At 35.6% G+C, this 19,943-nt stretch overlaps 1 protein-coding gene and 2 pseudogenes across 2 annotated transcripts; 2 read left to right on the top strand and 1 right to left on the bottom strand.

The window, feature by feature from the left end:
- Positions 1–1,479: 1,479 nt before the first annotated feature.
- On the top strand, positions 1,480–2,932 carry LOC148694686 (uncharacterized). Its single transcript, XM_088698289.1, has 4 exons — positions 1,480–1,719; positions 1,909–2,213; positions 2,529–2,588; positions 2,879–2,932. Exons 1-4 carry the CDS (start codon positions 1,551–1,553, stop codon positions 2,930–2,932), a joined length of 588 nt encoding a protein of 195 aa, XP_088554415.1. The 5' UTR covers positions 1,480–1,550.
- A 5,236-nt stretch (positions 2,933–8,168) lies between these two features.
- Positions 8,169–8,957, bottom strand: LOC137717113 (uncharacterized; annotated as a pseudogene).
- A 5,623-nt stretch (positions 8,958–14,580) lies between these two features.
- LOC137717114 (uncharacterized) lies at positions 14,581–17,415 on the top strand (annotated as a pseudogene). The gene is made up of 4 exons (XR_015965095.1): positions 14,581–14,620; positions 14,725–15,058; positions 15,384–15,912; positions 16,862–17,415. The product of XR_015965095.1 is annotated as an uncharacterized LOC137717114 (transcript).
- Positions 17,416–19,943: the final 2,528 nt, after the last annotated feature.

The following is a 19,943-nucleotide window of genomic DNA, read 5'->3' as shown; positions in this document are numbered from 1 at the left end:
GAACAAGAAATAACAAAATAGATAAATAAAAAGAAATAATCAAGAGATAATTAGGAAGAAATTTGATTTTTATAATAAATCTTATCATTGGATAGATAATTATTGATAATTAAATAATTAAATTTAATAATTTGACTGATTTTAATAAATTGGACTGTTTCTACTATTGGCTAAAAAAATTAGACTTATATCAAGTTTTCCCTAAAATTTTAAGCTCTTTTGTCATTTTTATTAAAATTTAAGGGTTTTTTTTTATTCATATTTAAATCATTTTCATTAAATAAGGTTATAGCATGATTTTTGATTAAAATAAACTTAATCCAAACCATTTTCATTAAAGTTCCCTAATTATTATAATTATTTTTTTGTGGAAATCTGTAAAAAAAACAGAAATCATGAACGCAAGATAAAACCTCGGAGACCAATTTCGTGAATAATTTGCGAAATAAAGTGCAGAGAACAAAGCCGAGACCAAAACGGATGGAAGCACAGAACGGCAAGAAGGAAAAGCCACACAAAAAGGTAAAGTGAACAAAACCAAGTCGAAGGTTAAAAATCAACGATGACAGATGCGTTGTCAGCATGGGCAAAACTGGAAATTCGCTACACAAACAAAGGAGAAACCAAGGGTATATCCGTCATGTCACTGTTCATTATGGACTATTCCTACTATTGGCTAAAAAAATTAGACTTATATCTAGTTTTCTCTAAAATTTTAAGCTCTTTTGTCATTTTTATTAAAATTTAAGGGTTTTTTTTTATTAATATTTAAATCATTTTCATTAATATAAAGTTATAGCATGATTTTTGGTTAAAATAAATTTAGTCCAAACCCTTTTTATTAAAGTTCCCTAATTATTATTATTATTATTTTGTGGAAATCTGTCTAGATGAAGATGCTTATAGTGATCAAATTGTATCCTCTCTCTTTATATTGTGAAACACTTGAAAACAACAAAATATTTGTTCATGAATATCTTTGGTCATGCCCTGGCAGGTTTGGATTTCTGTTTGTCTTTTTGGCAAAACTGAATGTCATTGTAACACATCTTGTTAGATATATCTTTCATCAGGAAACGTACTTGTCGAGTAGATTATTTGACGGGCAGCATTGTGTAGATCTTAACGAGTTATCTGCTGCAAAAGTTGTTTGGCCCTGGAGTTGCAGGTGTAACAAGCAACCAAACGATTCTCTACCTTGATCTTCGGTCTCTCTCTCTCTCTCTCTCAGACAATCACTCATTCACACACATGCACAAATGTATTAGTCACCATTATTTGGCAGTGTGTTATTAATAAACAAGTTTCTGTAAAGTTGTTAATCAAGAATGTCAGGAGGGACTTGTAACTACACATGGTATCATGATTACTGAAGTTTAATCAAGTTCCTTAGTACCTTTGTTTTCATACTAACCTCTGTTTTCATAGTATTTTCTCTACATCTTTTCATTTCTAAAGTCATATTTCTTCGCAGTAATATGGAAAATGGTGGATGATGTTCCAATGCAGACTTAGTTCCTAATGCATTTTTGTAGGTTGGTTCTTTCTTGATGCGGTGGTTGGGTGTTGTTTTCAAAAGAGATAATATCCTATACGTCCGACAATTTGGCCATTCGAGTTACTTAGGAAGCCTTACAACTTTCAACGGTTGGAACCAGAAAATGCTTGAACTCAATGTTGAAGGCCATTGGGCGTTTGCTCTGCTCGGTTTTCTAATAGGTAAGATGTCATGTTCTAAAGAATTGCTGCAGTAGACATGTAGCTGGCTATGGCAAGAATGGTGTTTGAATTTCATTTGAACCTAGATGGTTTCAGCTTTGATGCTTATTATCCATGAATTAATCACAAACCAAACGTAGCTCAAATTGCTGGACTAATCCTTCTCTTTTATGCGACGGATTATATCAGGTTTGTTTCTTGCGGCCTACTCCATCATTTTTAGGCTAGAGACAGCAAGGGGTTTTAGGCATCTTCTTGATAGGAGCTTAGTATGTGGTGTCACTAGCTCTAGAAGGAGCTCGAGGGTTGATAGCTACAAGCGTCACCAGGTAGCTTTAGCAGTATTCTTGCTGATGCTAGGTTCTCTATGGGGTGTGAGTGGAATATTGTTGAGAGAGGAATTTAACAGCGACAGCAGCGAGGTGCAACTGTGGTTGGGTTGCATAGTTGGACCTCTTGGTGTGTGGATCCGGTGGTTCTTAGCCTGGCTTAATGTATAGAAAGATAAGAACGATAAAACTTCCTTCACAAGATTGTATTCACTCAATGAATTACAATTACACCGAAAAGAATATATATAGCCTTTTGGCTCTTTACAAATCTACCCTTGACTATTATAAACAAACTTATAACCATTCTAACTAATTACAGTTAATAACAAACTAACTACATTTAGCTTTCCTTAACTATCTAACATCAACAGAACTGGAAGATTTGTTATCTTCCTTAATATAATGGACGCGTATTAGGGATGGCGGGGTTGTTTAAATGGGTTCTATTTGGTACTCTAATTGCCAATGTTTCTGCAGCGTGTGTTGGCTGCCCTGTCTACTGTGAAGAAAGCGGGAAGCTCTTGTGATATGATCTCTGTCCGTATCCACATGATTACTTGATCCTCACCATTACTTTTCGTGTGTTATGGTCTCGTGTTTGGGAAGCTTACAGTTCACATATATTTGTCACATTATAAACAGCCAAGCATGTTAGTTTGGGTTTTTTTTTATCTCGTCGAGGTTTTAAAAGCGTCTTGAAGTGTACTCGTTTCTATTGCAATACTTTGTGTGTTACCTTTGTCCTGCATTTTCTTGATCCATGCTCATGGTTGTTTTATAGAAAATCTAACAAAATCTAATGTGCAGAAGTTTTTCTGTTTGCGCAGGTGAACACTAAGCTTGCGACATTGTTGCAACAGGCATACAATTTGGATTTCTGAGTTGCCTGAGTACTGTTTCTACCTTCATTGCTGAGTTCAATGCGATGAGAGAAAGCAAATACCCTTGGAGAGCATATGCATATGCCATGGCTACAATATGCACCTCGTTTGGTTTGGGGATCCTGACATATTGTGTACCTGTTTGGACAAAGGGATACAAGTAGTTGCATGCTCAGGCCATTGTTTTGATGTCTAATCTGTGGTTATACCTCGAGATTTTCTTCACCCTCGCCGGCTTCAATCTGACCGAAGCACAGGGCACCCTTGTGCTTCTTGAGTGTGTCACAGAATCTTCTAGGAGATACTTACAAGAAATATTTTTGAGGTAACCGTCTCTGCCTTCAGGCGATGTGACAGATACATGGGGGTATGCACAGGGCCGGTTCAAAGATTTTTGAGACCCGGGGCGACGTCAAAAATGTGCCCTCATTTCATATAAAAAAAATATTTGTTTTCACACGTAAGATATCAATAAAATTATATTTAGGAAAACACTTAAAACTCAATAATTTAGAAACACGGAATAATTAATTTATCTTGTATCAAAAGAAGGAATCTAAAAAACTTCAGGCTTCCAAGTGGATAGATTATGAGTTTTGTTTTCCATCTGAACTTTTAAAGTGTTTTTGTATAAATCGTGAGTTATTTTTTCTTATTTACTAATTTCGTCAATATAAGACTAAAAAAATATTAATGCTTTTGAGTCTTTAAGGATATGTATAAGTAATGAATGAACACTACATGTAATATTATTTGCAAATTTGGTCTAAAAATTTAGTCTATGCATTACTCTTTGCTGAAGATTAGACTTGAATTGGAACGGATATTTAAAAATAGCAACTCACATAACTACTAGCTAGTAAATAAATTAACAACCAAACAAAAATTTGTAAAAATTGAAAAAAAATAAACATGTACATGGCATTTCAAACTTAGGACCTCTCGCTAATTTTAAACAACAAAAATCATTGCTTCTAATTAAAATTCTTGATCATTTAGCCAAATTTTATAAATTTATATTGTTGTGAAAAGAAATTTGTAAAAATTGGAATGTAAATAAGCACACATGATTTTTTGAACCTAAGACCTTCTCATTCATTTTAAACAACAAAACCACCGGTTCTAGTTAAATTTATTTGTCATTAAACCAAATTTTGTAAATTTATACTCTTATAAAAACATATATAAATATACCACCCTAATAATTTTGGTGCCCCCAATTTTTTTGGGCCTTAGACGGTCGCCCTGCCCCCACTGGGCTTGGGCCAGGCTTGGGTATGCACCCGGTTTCATGTTAGTTTTAGTCATCTCGCAGAACTATCTCCAGACCGGGTTGCGACCAATGCTAGCTTGAACACCGGCCTGTTAACTTTAACTAAAAGGATCCAATCAACCAAGTTCTAAACTACATCAACGTCAAGTTTATAATGCATACATGTGTTGATAAGTTTCTGCACTAAATGCAGAAACTAGCATGAACCCTAGCGACATGCAAATGTACGTATGCACTGACCAGCTTCTTGTTATGGTGGTGTCTTCTCTTCTCTTGTACACAGTGCTTATATGTTCAGGATTCACAATGAGACTGATCCTTCTTAATGAACACCAAGGTTATATACCGAGAAGAGGGACCAATCCACACCGTCGATTTTGGTAACTGCCTCATCCCATTGCCATGGCAGTTACCATCAGTTTTCGATTTGCAAACCAACTGCCTTATAGTTTGATTAATGACATGTGTTTTATATCATTTTCCCTCCATTATATATTAAGTTTGTTCGGATACAAACTATTACAAGTTCAAATGTGTTATAACTCATTCCTAAGTTTACTTGGTCTAAGTTTTGATGAACTCACTAGAATTCAAATGTGATGAAATCACATGAATTCCAACATTCTCCCACATGAGTGATGTCAAAACTTTTAACTTTATTACAGCAACTTACTAAATATGATCACTGAGCTAATCTTGATGTAAGAACTTTCTCAGCTAACTAAAATATTGCATCTACAGAACGTAGGAGAAACATTGTACTAATTTATGTACTGGTACTCCAAGATCACTAAACAAATACAATATAATGTGAATGTTGTCATTGAGGAATATCATTATTAAGGATCATAATAGTATACTAACACACTCCCACATTTTTGGTCCCAAGATGTCATGAATATCTCCTCTTTATTAACTTTGCAAAGATTCATTATAGATGAAATTAATCAACTCTATACAACATAAAGTAGCAAGATTCATATCCATAATACCTTGCTCCCACATTACTCAAGTTCCATTGAAGGTTGTAGTCCCATCTTCATCACATGCTTGTTAAATGCAATGACATTGATCGCTTTTGTCAATGGATCTGCCACCATCTCATAAGTATTGATATGCTCAATGTCTATAACTCCATCTTTAACTTGATCTTGTACTTTCAAGTACTTGATATCCATAAGCCTCAAAGCTTCTGATCTTTTGTTGTTCTTGGCAAAGAATACTGCAGAAGTGTTGTCACAATGTATCTTCAATGGTCTTTCAATGCTCCATACTATCTTCATGTGATGAAACAGATTTTTTAACCAGTTTGATTGTCTCATTGCCTCAAAGCAACCAATGTATTTAGACTCCATTGTTGACACAGTTCTTGTCTGCTGTTTCTTGCTTCTCTATGACACTGCACCTCTAGCAAACATGAAAATATATCCACTGGTTGACATTCTATCATCCACACACCCTCCAAGATCTGCATTCGTGTAGCATACCAACTCCAAATTATCAACATAATTGTAGCACAATACATGATCTTGTGTTCTTTTCAGATACCAAAAAACCTTCTTTCCAGCATTCCAATGAGCCACACCAAGATTCGATTGAAACCTTTCTAAAACACTCAATGCAAATGCCAAATCAAGTTTGTGCACACTTGTGCATACATTACACTGCCAATTAGAGATGCACAAGGCTTATCCTTCATTACTTGTATGTCATGATCAATGATGGGACATTGTTTCAAAGAGAGTTTGTCACCTTTACCAATAAGCAACTCACCACCACTGCAGTGCTCCATGTTGAACCTTTTTAACACTTTCTTAATGTAAGCCTTTTGTGCCAATCCCAAAGTTCGTTGAGACCTGTTTCTAACAATTTCAATACCCAAGACATAATGAGCTGGTCCCATATCCTTCATATCAAAATGACTGAACAAAAACTCTTTGGTTTCATTTAATAAGTCAACATTGGTACTTGCAAGTAAAATGTCATCAACATATAAGACTAGAAAGATGAAATTGGACTTCACCATTCTCATGTAGATGCAATTGTCGATTTTGTTTTCTGCAAAGCTAGAAGCTATCACAACTTGATCAAACTTTTTGTACCATTGTCTTGATGCTTGTTTCAAGCCATAAATAGACTTGTTCAATTTGCAGACCCATTGCTCCTTACCCCTTTCAATGAATCCAAGTGGCTGCTTTATACAAATAAGTTCATCTAAATCACCATTGAAAAATGCTATTTTTACATCCATCTAATGTAATTCAAGGTTAAAATGGGCAGTGAGTGCCATTATGACTCTAAAAGAGTCTTTGGTTGACACAGGTGAGAAAGTTTCATTGTAGTCGACTTATTCTCTTTGAGTGTACCCCTTGGCCACCAATCTTGCTTTGAATCTTTTCATATTTCCTTGTGAATCATGTTTGGTCTTAAAAACCCACTTGTCAGATTATACAATGACATGGGTTAGCATCCGTGTCATTCAGATTGACCAAACATGATTCACATTTCCTTGTGAAAAGACCAAACATGATTCACATTTCCTTGTGAATCATGTTTGGTCTTTTCACAACTTGTTGTTTTCAAATCCAATTTCTTTTCATTCAGATTGTATAATCTGACCTTACATTGACACCCCCATGTGTGAAAGTGGGATAAGCTTGGCTTTCTTCCTGTCCAAGCTTCAAATGGAGTCACCTCAACAGCTTTTGAAGGCACTCTATTGAGTATGTAATTGGCAGTTTTGATTGCTTCCCCCCACAAGAACTTAGGCAAATTTGATTGAGAAAAAAATACTCCTCACCATGTCTTTGAGAGTCTTATTCCTTCTTTATGCAACACCATTATAAGATGGTGTCCCTGGGGTAGTGTGTTGTGCTACAATACCATTTTGTTGCAGATACAAGGCGAAGGGACCCATGTGCTGTCCACTTTCAGTGTACTTACCATAAAACTCTCCTCCACAATCAGATCTTACAACCTTTATAAGTTTTCCCAATTGTCTTTCCACTTCTATTTTGAAAACTTTAAAACAATTTAAAACTTGAGACTTTTCTAAAATCAAATACAAAAAAGTGTATCTTGAGAAATCATCAATAAAGAGGACAAAATAGGAATTTCCACAGATTATTTTTGTTGGGAATGGACCACACACATCGGTATGAATGATCTCGAAGAGATCATTGCTTTTTGTGGCTTTCTTTTTGTTTTCGGTATTAGTAGTCTTGCCCTTATATCATTCTATGCATTCCTCAAAGTCATCGAAATTGCTATTTGACAATATGCCATTCTTAATTAGTCTCAACATTCTTTCTTTTGACATATGCCCTAGCCTTCTATACCACAGCATTGAAGATTTCTCATTAACAAGCATACGTTTCGAGATTGAATGTTCAAGATTGAGACATTCTTCATAATATGTGCATTGGATTTGCCAAATATCTCAATTTGGGAATGCATAACCAATTGGATTGTCATGCTGGTTTTGAACAAAAAACTTAATTCGATTAACATCACCAACATATGAAAAACCATCCTTGACAAACTGAGTAACTGAAAACAAGTTCCTTCTTATTTATGGAACATATAGTACATTGTTCAAAATTAAAATAAATCCAGATGACAATCTTAACATAATTCTGCCAATAGCTTCAACTACCACTTTATTTCCATTTCCAACAAGCACATTGTAGACCTCCTTATTTGTCCCCTTCTGGTTTTGAAATCCCTGCAATGAGTTGGTTATATGGATTGAACAACCAGTGTCAAACTACAATGAATTTTCAGGAATAAAAACCATGTTAGACTCTACTGTGACAAAAACATTAATTTCAATATTACATTTATTAACCAACTAGATTTTGAATGCAGGACAGTTTTTCCTTTAATGCTCAGTGGATTGACAATGTAAACATTTTTTAAGTTGAACTTTATTAACTCGCAAACCTGTGGGAAAGAGAGGCACCATCATTTTTGGCAGCAACTGGTGTGAAATTTCTTGGCACCAAAGTCTGCACCAGCTTGGGGTTTGAATCCTGATTGCTTTTTGCCCTTGGCTTTCTCATTCTTGAACGTAGCAGCCCCCATCTTTCCTTTTCCTTTCCCAGAATTGACAAGGTTTGCCAACTCCATCATTTTAATCTTGGACTTCTTCATTATCTCCTCTTCTTGACAGCAAATGGAAATGAGTTCATTGATTGTCCAAGTCTCTTTTTGTGTATTGTAATTCACCTTAATTTGGTCATAATCACAAGATAAGGAGTATAAGGCCATGTGCACTAGAAACTGATATGTTATCTCAATCTCTAATGCATTCAACTTGTTGGAGATGTTCACCAATTTCAGCAAATGTTCACGAACATTACTCACCCCATCATGCTTGGTGTTGATCAGTGCAGTGAGATATGCACCTATCTCAGCTTTATCAAACCTTTTGAATTTCTCTTCAATCCTAGCCATATAATCCTTGGCTAAGTCACATCTAGGTATACCACCACAAACATGCTCTTCCATAGCATTTTTCATAATGAGGAGAGACATTTGATTAGCTCTCTCCCATTTTGCATAAGTCTCCCTATGTTGTGTAGTGCTTGAATTAGTTAATGCAGCAGGTTAAGGGGTCTTGAAAGCCATAGTGAACTCTAACATTCCCAAATTCAAGTTCATCTCTATTTGATTCTTCCAGGTGTTGAAGTTGTTACCATTCAACTTCTCAATATTCACTAAATTCAACATGTTAAAACCTGCAGATAACATGATTCTTTCATTTGTGAGTTCATAATTATTTGTGATCAAGAAATTAACTTGATATTCTTGTCACACTTCATTATAGAATAAATGTCACCTTTAGGCAAGACACTATCCATGTACATAACATGAACTCCAAGAAGTTTTGCATAGCCAAGGATAAAAAATGCATAGATACATGTAAAGTAACACCTTTCGGCAAGTTAACTTTACACACTTAATATGATCATCATCACTCACTATACAAAAGTGTATAAGCAATCCCAATAATCAATATCTTTGGAAACATTCTTACTTGTTAACCTTATAAACTGGTTTAAGTGTTCATTTCGATGTTTAATAACTTGACATCAGTACATACACTTTGGCGTACACCAACTATGACACATCAACACTTAATGCTTTATGTGACTCAATCTGCATAAATTTATCAGTTCATATGTTCAAAGTCAAGTATTAATATTTTAGTAGATCAATGTTTAGTAGAACTCATGGAGTCATAATTGCAGTAACGGAATCCAACAAACCATTACAACAAAATAGTCTTTAACTTGTAAAACTGATTATTGCAGAATTTTAAACAACACAGATTGAGTTCACAAATCTGTCCATAATCATGAGTGTAGAACTTGAATTAACCTAGCTCTGATACCACATGTTAACTTTAACTAAAAGGATCCAATCAACCAAGTTCTAAACTACATCAACGTCAAGTTTATAATGCATGCATGTGTGTTGATAAGTTTCTGCACTAAATGCATAAACTAGCATGAACCCTAGCGACATGCAATTGTACGTATGCACTGACCAAAATTCGCTGCCATGCTTCTTTTTATGGTGGTGTCTTCTCTTCTCTCGTACACAATGCTTGTATGTTCAGGAGTCACAATGAGACTGATCCTTCTTAATGAACACCAAAGTTATATACCGAGAAGAGGGACCAATCCACACCGTCAATTTTGGTAACTGCCTCGTCCCATTACCATGGCAGTTACCATCAGTTTTCGAATTGCAAACCAACTGCCTTATAGTTTGATTAATGACATGTGGTTTATATCATTTTCCCTCCATTATATATTAAGTTTGTCTGGATACAAACTATTACAAGTTCGAATGTGTTATAGCTCATTCCTAAGTTTATTTGCTGTCTGAGTTTTGATGAACTCACTAGAATTCAAATATGATGAAATCACATGAATTCCAACACGGCCAAGTTCTTATTGTACTAAAGGTGCATTGGCATAACATCCGGAAACAAGAATAATTCATAAATCTACTCTACTATATTTTACATTCCACTGATAGCTTCATAATTTATTGTAAATCTTTCAACAGAATAGAGATAAGTATTTATGACACTATTTGCACTAACTGCCATATCATTATATTCAAACTGTGATTTGTAAATAAAGAAGAAAGACTTTGTTTTAAAAAAAAAAAAAAATTACAAAGATATACTTACACTAAAGAGGATGAAAATATGGCTAAGCCTCACATTAAGTCAGTCATAATAATTCAGTTCAGGCTATTCATTCACGAGACCAAAACGTAAAACTTATTTGATAAGTGGAAGGATACAACTAGGAATACAACCCTAATAAATTAGTTTGGATTATTCATTCACGAGATTCAAACCCTCAATGATAAATATAGAGAAATAAACTAGATTGTAATATTGAGTAGTTTGCTAGTCAATTCCAATTAGAAACTTATAATTACATTATTCCTTAAAAGTAGTTTGCTTGTCGAAATATTTAGTCTTTCCCCCAACCAACCAACACGTGATTTTACACAGCTAACATCACCTTGCTTCGGAGGCTACATTGTTGTACTAACTACTTGGACATTATTGAAATCGTTTCAGAGGGTAAAAGGTTTTTACTTACAAACAATCAAAAAGGGCGGAGCCAAGTACAAGGCTCCCCTAGGCTATAGCATAGGGAGAGTTTGGTTCTTCAAGCTTAAAAATATTAATTTTTGGGTTAGTGTATGATTTTTAATTGCCATATTCCACTTAACAAATGAATTTTTTTATTAGTAAGGCTGTTTTTAAGAATAATAAGAGCTAATAGATGTTAAATAAACTCATCACTTTAACCAATATTATATTTAATAGTAATAAATTTAAACTTTCATACCACAAATGATTTCTTATTTTATTTACTTGAAAGCTTTGAAGGCCAGAAACCTAGAGCATGATCAATAGATAGTTTAAAGCACAGTGATTAACAATCCAAAACTTGCATGAATCAATTCATAAGAAAATTAAAAAAAGACTACATATTCTTGCTAACGATCATGGCCTCACCCTAGCAAAAATGATTAGTTACGCATATTCATAATTAAAATCAACATAATTGTATTAAACTAGAAAAAGAATGAAAACACCTGAAAGTATAATCTTGAAATCTCTAAGCTTTAGCCAAATTCTTCTTCTCAAATCTCGCGTACGCTCTGAAGAGACCCTAGGTCTGCCAAAAGGCTTATTTATACTACTCTAATTAAAATCCTCCTAGTAAAAGGTCTTAGAATCAGACTAGGAAACTAAATAAATTGAAATAAAATAGGAAACATAATCCTAAATTGACTTGGTAAATTCACCTAGAAATCTGCACAACCACGTTCTGGACCCATATAAGCTCCAAAACTGGCCCAAAATGCTGGATTTAAAGTTTGGACTATTTTGAACACTTCTCCAGAAGGCCACGAACCCATCTGAGGTTATCTTGGGCTCCAAAAATGCAATTTAAGCCCAAAAACTTCACTTTCTAGCAACGCGCACTACTTCTTTAATAAATTATCAGAAAATAACCGCTTGATAGAAAAATCCCAAATTTTGATATAAACAAGCTAAGGAACACACGAACATCTTTCAATTTGAATCACTCCAAAATTCATCCGTTTGATCACATTTTGCTCCAGAGGAAATCAAATGTTCTATATTGAAAATATAAAGGAAAGTATCAAAATTTTACCAAAATAAATACCAAATTATACTAAGAATAGGGTACAATATATAATATAATATTGACTCATCAAATATCACCTTTACATGTCTTCATATGCATTGTTCTAACTTACAAGATTGCATACATAGAGAAGTAACCTGTATTTATTTAACGTAATGTTAGGGAGACAAAATTTAAACCAAATTTTGTAAACTATATGACATAATGTATTTATTTTCTGTTGGGAACACATCATATGGTTTGCAACGGGGTTTAAAATTTTGGTTTACCTAGCATTACTCATTTATAAAAGGTGTTGCGAGAAATATTTTCATCCTGCACTCTTCTGTATATGGATTTATTAGGGATGTAGGTTGTATTATTCTTGAATTTTGTGGATATCTTGAAGTATTAGTTTTGCTCTTTCTCATTCCTTATGTCATGGCTGTTGGAGCTTATATGCGAAGTGCGGTCACTAAATTTCCTATGCATTTTTTTTGTTTTGTTTTTAAGATCTGACTTTTTCTTGTTAGGGCTCAAGGAGTTGTCATATTTTGTTCGTATACAAATGTTTGGATTGTTTAACTCATGGATTGGTTAGGATACAAATAGCATTTCAATGTTTGTAGCAGCAGTAATTGCATTATTTTCACTAGTGCATTTGTTCCTCTCGTTTTTAGCATTATGGATCAACATTTGGATTTTGTTATTTTTATTTATGAAGTCGCTTCAAGAGGAATCAAGCGCTGTGGTTATGAAGAGTACCGTGGGACTAATGGCGCTGAACTGATACGAATTAAATGATCGAACAAGCAGTGCCACTCCTCCATTAAGGAGGCGGTCTTTAAGTTTTTCACGTGTTCAACCTTCTCAAATAGATGACGGCAATGAAAGTGAATGTTTGTCGGAGGCAGGAGATATTGGGGATAGGGCTCATCACAGCAACAGGCACAGTGAGAGTGGCAGCGTCTGCTTATTTCCTCCAGAGGACATTCAACTGCAATCCTATGGGTTCTGGGGTCGTGGGCCTGTTACATCCAAAGCAATTCCCCTGTCTCTCCCTTGCTAGAGGAAATCATATCTCCTCTTTCCACTGATGCGATCATACAAGAGGACAAAAAGCAAGAGAGCTTTTGGTTTATACTTTTGTCATCGCATATAATCTTTGCTAGATATCCTTGATCATGTACGAGATTTGGTTTGTTTTTTCATTCATCTCGAAAGTAACAAAGTTAAACATGTTTGAATTTTCCCCCTCTTTGGTTGAATCATGCTACTAACATAAAGTTGTGTTTTTATATGCAGGGAAATACGATAAGGTTCCCAAAATTCTTGGAGTACGGTTTATGCATGGTTCATTTAGCTGTTTTTGGCATTCTCAAGGTAACACACTTTAACTTTGTTTCTCATTGTATACCAAAGTGCATTTTACTTGAATCCCATATATTGAGTTTATAGCTGTTGTTGCATTCGTTTGTCAAAATTTGGATCTTTGGATACTTGTGGAAGAATACATTAGCCATGTTCTGGTCTTTACAATTAAGATAACTAGATATTATCATGCGTTGCAAAAAATTTCCTTGCTAAAAGTACTTTTTTTGTGGAAATCTGTCCAGATGAAGATGCTTATAATGATCAAATTGTATCAGTTCTATCTTTATATTGTGAAACACTAGAGAACAACGAAAGTAATTGTTAACGAAAATCTTTGATCATGCTCTGGCAGGTGGGGATTTCTTTTTGTCTTCTTGACAAACTGAATGTCATTGTAACACATCTTGGTAGATATTTCTTTCATATCATGAAACCTACTTGTCAAGTAGATTATTTGACAGGCAGCATTATGGAGGTCTTAACGATATATCTGCTGCAAAAGTTGTTTGGCAATTCCAGTTGGTGTAACAAGCAACCAAACCATTCTCTACCTTGAGTTTCCTTCGAATATGGCCTCTCTCTCTGACGCTCACTCACACACATGCACAAATGTACTAGTGCCCTTTATTTGGCAGTGTTTTTATTAATAAACATGTTAACGTAAAGTTGTTAAACAGGATTGTTAGGAGGGACTTGTATTGGATTTGGCTCCTCACCGGATCCCCTCCCTGGGGATCCTAGGGATCAACACATGGGGACCGTTGATCAAAAATTGTGCGGCCGCAATTTTTTTTCTTTTTTATATTTTTCATGCAAAACGAGACTGTTTTACTTTTAAAAATTTTAAAAACATTTAATTGAGACCGCATGATTTTTTGTGCGTTGATCCCTAGGATCCCCAGGGAGGAGATCCAGCGAGGATCCAAATCCACTTGTATTACACATGCTATCGTAATTACTGAAGTTTAATCAAGTTCCTTAGTACCTCTGTTTTCCTGGTTTTTTCTCTTCATCTTTTCATTTCTAATGTCATATTTCTTGGGAGTAGTAATATGGAAAATGTTGGATGATGTGCCAATGCAGTCTTTGTTCCTAATGCATTTTTGTAGGTTTGCTTTTTCTTGATGGGGGGGTTGGGTGTTGTTTTCAAAGGAGATATATCGTATACGTCCGATTATTTGGCCATTGGATTGTCAACCGGTTACTTGGGAAGCCTTACATCTTTCAGCGGTGGGAACCAGAAAGTGCTTGAACTTAAGTGTTGAAGGCCATTGGGTTTTTGCTGATGTCATATTTACATGTAGCTGGCTATGGCAAGCATAATGTTTGAATTTCATTTGAATCTAGCTGGTCTCAGCTTTGATGCCTATTATCCAGGGATTAATCACAAACCCAATGTTGCTCAAATTGCTGGACTGATCTGAGCTTCTCTTTCATGTGACGGATTATATCAGGTTTGTTTCTTGCCACCTACTCCATCATTTTCGGGGTAGAGACAGCAAAGTGTTTTAGGCAGCTTCTTGAGAGAAACTCAGTATGTGGTATCACTAGCTCTATAAGGAGCTTGAGGGTTGATGGCTACAAGCGTCACTTGGTAGCTTTAGCAGTGTTGTTGTGGTTGGGTTGCATAGTTGGACCTCTTGGTGTGCGGATCCGGTGGTTTTTAGCCCTGCTTAATGGCCGTGGGTTAGGAAGGCGGGGTTGTTGAAATGGGTTCCATTTGGTACTCTAATTGCCAATGTTTCTGCAGCTTGTGTCATGGCTGCCCTGCCTTCTGTGAAGAAAGCGGTAAGTTCTTGTGATATGACCTTCGTCCACATCCACCCCATGACTTCATCCTCACCGTTACTTTTTGTGTTTTATGGTCTTGTGTTCGGAAAGCTTACAGTTCACATATATTTGTCACATTATAAACTGCCAAGTTTGTTACTTTGGGCTCTTTTTCTCTCGTCGAGGTTTTAGAAGCTTCTTGGGGGAATTTTTGAAGTGTACTCGTTTCTTTTACAGTATTCTGCGTGTTACCTTTGTCCTGCGTTTTCTTGGTCCATGCTCATGGTTTTTTAATAGAAAATCTAACGAAATATATGCTTCAGAACTTTTTCTGTTTGCTCAGATGAACACTAAGACTTGTGACATTGTTGCAACAGGCATACAATTTGGATTTCTGGGTTGCACGAGTACTGTTTCTACCTTCATTGCTGAGTTCAATGAGATGAGAGAGAGCAAATATTCTCGGAGAGCATACGCATACGCCATGGCTACGATATGCACCTCGTTTGGTTTGGGGTTCATGATATATTGTGTACCTGTTTGAACAAAGGGATACAAGTAGTTGCATGCTCAGGCCATTGTTTTGAAGTCTAATCTGTGGCTATACCTTGAGATTTTATTCACCCTCACTGGCTTCAATCTGACCGAAGGATAGGGCACCCTTCTGCCTCTTGAGTGTGTCACAGAATCTTGCGGGAGATACTTACACGAAATATTTTTCTTGCATCCGTCTCTGCCCTCAGGCGTTGTGACAGATACATGGGGGTATGCACCTGGTTTCATGTTAGTTTCTGTCATCTCGCAGAAGTATCTCCAGATCGGGCTGCAACCAATGCTAGCTTGGACACCGCCAAGTTCTTATTGTACAACTGGTGCGTTGGCATAACATTCGGAAACAAGAATAATTCATAAATCTTTTCTACTGTATTTTACATTTCATTCAACAGCTTCATAATTTATTGTATATATTTCAACAGAATAGAGATAATGCACTAACACCATATCATTATATTCAAACTGTGATTTGTAAATCAAGAAAAATTACAACGATATACTTACACTAAAGAGGATGAAGGTATGGCTAAGCCCCACATTAAGTCAATCATAACAAGTTAGTTCAGACTATTCATTCACAATATCAAAATAGAAAACTTCTTTGACAAGTGGAAAGGAATACAACTAAAAATACCACCCTAATAAACTAGTTTAGACTATTCATTCATGAGATTCAAACCCTCAATGATAAATGTAAAGAAATACGACTAAATTGTAATATTAAGTAGTTTGCTTGTCAATTCCAATTAAAAACTTATAATTACATCATTCCTTAAAAGTAGTTTGCTTGTTGAAATATTTAGTCTTTCCCCGAACCAACCACCACGTGATTTTCCACAGCTAACATCAACTTGTTTCGGAGGCTACATTATTGTACTAACTACTAGGACGTCCTTGAACTCGATCTCTCCCTTGATCTTCTTTCGAACATGGCCTCTCTCTCTCTCTCTCTCTCTCTCTCACACACACACACACACACACACACACACACACACACACACACACACACACTCATACACTCACTCACTCACACACGTGCACATATGTACAAGTGATCTTTATTGGCACTGTTTTATTAATAAACACGTTAACGTAAAGTTGTTAAACATGAGCGTGAGGAGGGACTTGTATTACTCATGGTATCATGATTACTGAAAGTTTTTTCTCTTCATCTTTTTATTTCTAAAGTCATATTTCTTGGGTATTTATATGGAAAATGTTGGATGATGTGCCAATGCAATCTTTGTTCCTAATGCATTTTTGTAGGTTAGTTCTTTCTTGATGGGGTGGTTGGGAACCGGTTACTTAGGAAGCCTTACAACTGTCAACGGTTCGAACCAGAAATGCTTGAACCAGAAAATGCTTGAACTCAGTGTTGAAGGCCTTTGGGTGTTTGATCTGCTCTGTTTTTTAATAGGTAAGATGTCATAATCTAAATAATTGCTGCAGTATACATGTGGCTGGCCATGGCAAGCATAACGTTTGAATTTCATTTGAATCTAGTTGGTTTCGGCTTTGATGCCTATTATCCAGGGACTTCCAAAGAGGTCACCCATTCTAGTACTACTCTTGCCCAAACTCGCTTAACTTCGGAGTTCTGATGGCATTTGGTGCATATGAGTTGGTATGATTGCATCCATTAATTTATGACTTGTAATTTTATATAACCATTTCTTTGGCCATGACTAACCTTTATGCATAAGCAAATCACACTGGCCCAAAACGATCACACAAAATTCAAAAATATTAATTAAGACAATCCCACGAAATTCAAAAACTTGAATTAATAATCTTTCCTACTCTTTTCTTTCATCCTAGTACTACTCTCGCCCAAACTCGCTTAACTTCAAAGTTCTAATGAGATGCGGTGCATGTGAGTTGGTATGATCGCATCCATTAGTCTATACTTGTAATTTTATATAACCATTTCTTTTGCCATGATCGCTTCACCTTTATCCAATGCACGAGACTCGGTTGTAAACGACAAGCGCCATAAATAAGCCGCTAGAAATACGCAAAAAGGAATCATGAAAAATAAAAAAAGTTTGGGGGATGCAACATGAGGACTTCCCAGGAAGTCACTCATCCTAGTACTACTCTCGCCTAAACTCGTTTAACTTCGAGGTTCTGATGAGAATCGGTGCATGTAAGTTGGTATGATCTCATTCATTAGTCTATGACTTGTAATTTATATATCTATTTCTTCAGTCATGACCCTGTAACCTTTATGCATGTGCAAATCACACCTACTCAAAACAATTGCACGAAATTCAAAAATATTAATCAAGACAATCCCTCCAAATTCAAAAACTTGAATTAATAGTCTTTCCCACTCTTTTCTTTCATCTTCCAATCATGAGACTCGGTTGTAAAAGACTCGTGCTACAAATAAGCATCAGAAATACGCAAAAAAAAAAAAAAAAAAAAAAAAAAAAAAAAAAAAAAAAAAAAAAAAAGAGAGGTGAGAGGATGCAACACAAAGACTTACCAAAAGGCCACCCATCCTAGTACTACCCCTTGCCCATACTCTCTTAACTTTGTAGTTCTAAAGGGATCCAATGCATGTGAGTTACTACGATCGCATCTGTTCCTCTATGACTTGTAATTTTATATAACCATTTCTTTGGCCATGACCCTGTAACCTTTTTGCATGTGCAAATCACATCGGCTCAAAACGATCACAAGAAATTCAAAAATATTAATCAAGACAATCCCACGAAATTCAAAAACTTGAATGAATAGTCTTTTCCACTCTTTTCTTTCATCTCACAATCACGAGACTCGATTGTAAACAACGCGCGCCACAAATAATCTGCCAGATATACACAAAAAAAGAATAATGAAAAATAAAAGAGGCAGGAGGATGCAACACGATGACTTCCCCGGAGGTCACCCATGAAATCCAGTTCTTGGATTTCACTATTATAATGTACATGTTTGTATTATTGAGATTTTATACTATTTTACGGAAATTTAAATTAATTTTAGATTTTAATTACTTAAGTACAAAGTTGAATTTTTGAAAAATAATTATTTATAATCCTGAGACCTTCGGAGGTCACAAGTAAATATTTCGAATAGATCTCGAAACCATGAACGCATAGACGGAAGCCATTTGTGAGTCCAGAGTATAACGATATAGTTACAGGCATTTGAAGTCGTTTTACTAAACTATAATTTTTAAATTAGTTAAACCCCCACCAAGTGGGAATTGGGCCTATCAGATGTGAGTAAATTTCGGGCCAATCTGATTTAAGAAAAAGGGACCAATTAGTTAAAGGGGGGAGGAACCAATCAAGAAGAGAGGGGGATAAAAAAATAAAAAAGGACCCTTCCGCAGCAACCCGACCAAATTCCGGCAGATTCTGCCATTTCTTTTCGTGGATTCACCACCATCCAACACCTGCACCCTCTTCCGCAACTTCCCATCTACCATCTTCACCCAAATTCGAAAGGTTTTAGGTCTAAAATCGTGTAGAACCTCACCGAAGAACTCGATGGTTCTTGACGGCGATTCCGCCGTTCCGGCGAGTTTCACCACCCACCACCACCCTTAATCAACCCCCCTTGGACCTAGGAACAAGATCCAACCAGTTGTAGGAGCGTTGGAACACCGAGGAAGTCGAATCAAAGAACACCCATTAGGGTTTCCGACGGGTTTGAGTGGAATTGGAGTTCTTCCCGGCCAAATTGGACTTGGCCACAAGTATGAACATTGCTCCTCTCATTGAGATCTTCATTTCTGTGAAATTTGGTAATTTTTTAAAATAATTGAATTTTTCGGCATGTCGGAACGGCCCACCGTCACCTACAGTGGGGCATTATAGCTCTGCAGTTTACTAACAAGTTTATTTTTTCTTTCTTTCTTTTAGTTGAATTAAATATTACGTAATGGATTAATCTTGCTCAAAGTTTTGTCTGGCTTGGTAATTACAAATTTTAATTGTTCATGCAGGTACTACTTGTGCTACAATCTTGACCAAGACTGTTTATACCGACTGTCTTATTTTTTTCACCTATATTTTAATTTCATTCACCATAAAAAGTTATGGTTAAAAAATTGAAATGTTATTTCTCCACTCGTTATTTTTTTTAAGTGGTTATGTCTGAAATTGGACACGGTTACTATTTATGAAACTAAACATGGATGTTACATTATTTCTTAAACATAATTGAACACTGACTATTTATGAAACTCACATAAGTACTACACTATTTATTAAACTCACTATTTATGAAACTGACACAACTACTACATTATTTATTAAACTGACTGACTATTTATGAAACTGACACATATACTACACTATTTATTAATCTGACTAACTATTTATGAAACTGACACATG

This window comes from Pyrus communis, chromosome 8, assembly GCF_041283825.1.
Source record: "Pyrus communis isolate YQ-2024b chromosome 8, ASM4128382v1, whole genome shotgun sequence".
Taxonomy (NCBI): domain Eukaryota; kingdom Viridiplantae; phylum Streptophyta; class Magnoliopsida; order Rosales; family Rosaceae; genus Pyrus; species Pyrus communis.
Note: the sequence above shows the minus strand (reverse complement) of the source record. Positions and strands in the feature narration are given on the sequence as shown.

Bases quoted from the DNA above. Each gene is read 5' to 3' on its own strand.
- LOC148694686 (XM_088698289.1), top strand. From the start codon at position 1,551: ATGCGGTGGTTGGGTGTTGTTTTCAAAAGAGATAATATCCTATACGTC. The intron at 1,720-1,908 runs GTAAGATGTCAT...GGATTATATCAG, and splicing joins TCTGCTCGGTTTTCTAATAG to GTTTGTTTCTTGCGGCCTAC. The intron at 2,589-2,878 runs GTCCGTATCCAC...CTGTTTGCGCAG, and splicing joins GCTCTTGTGATATGATCTCT to GTGAACACTAAGCTTGCGAC.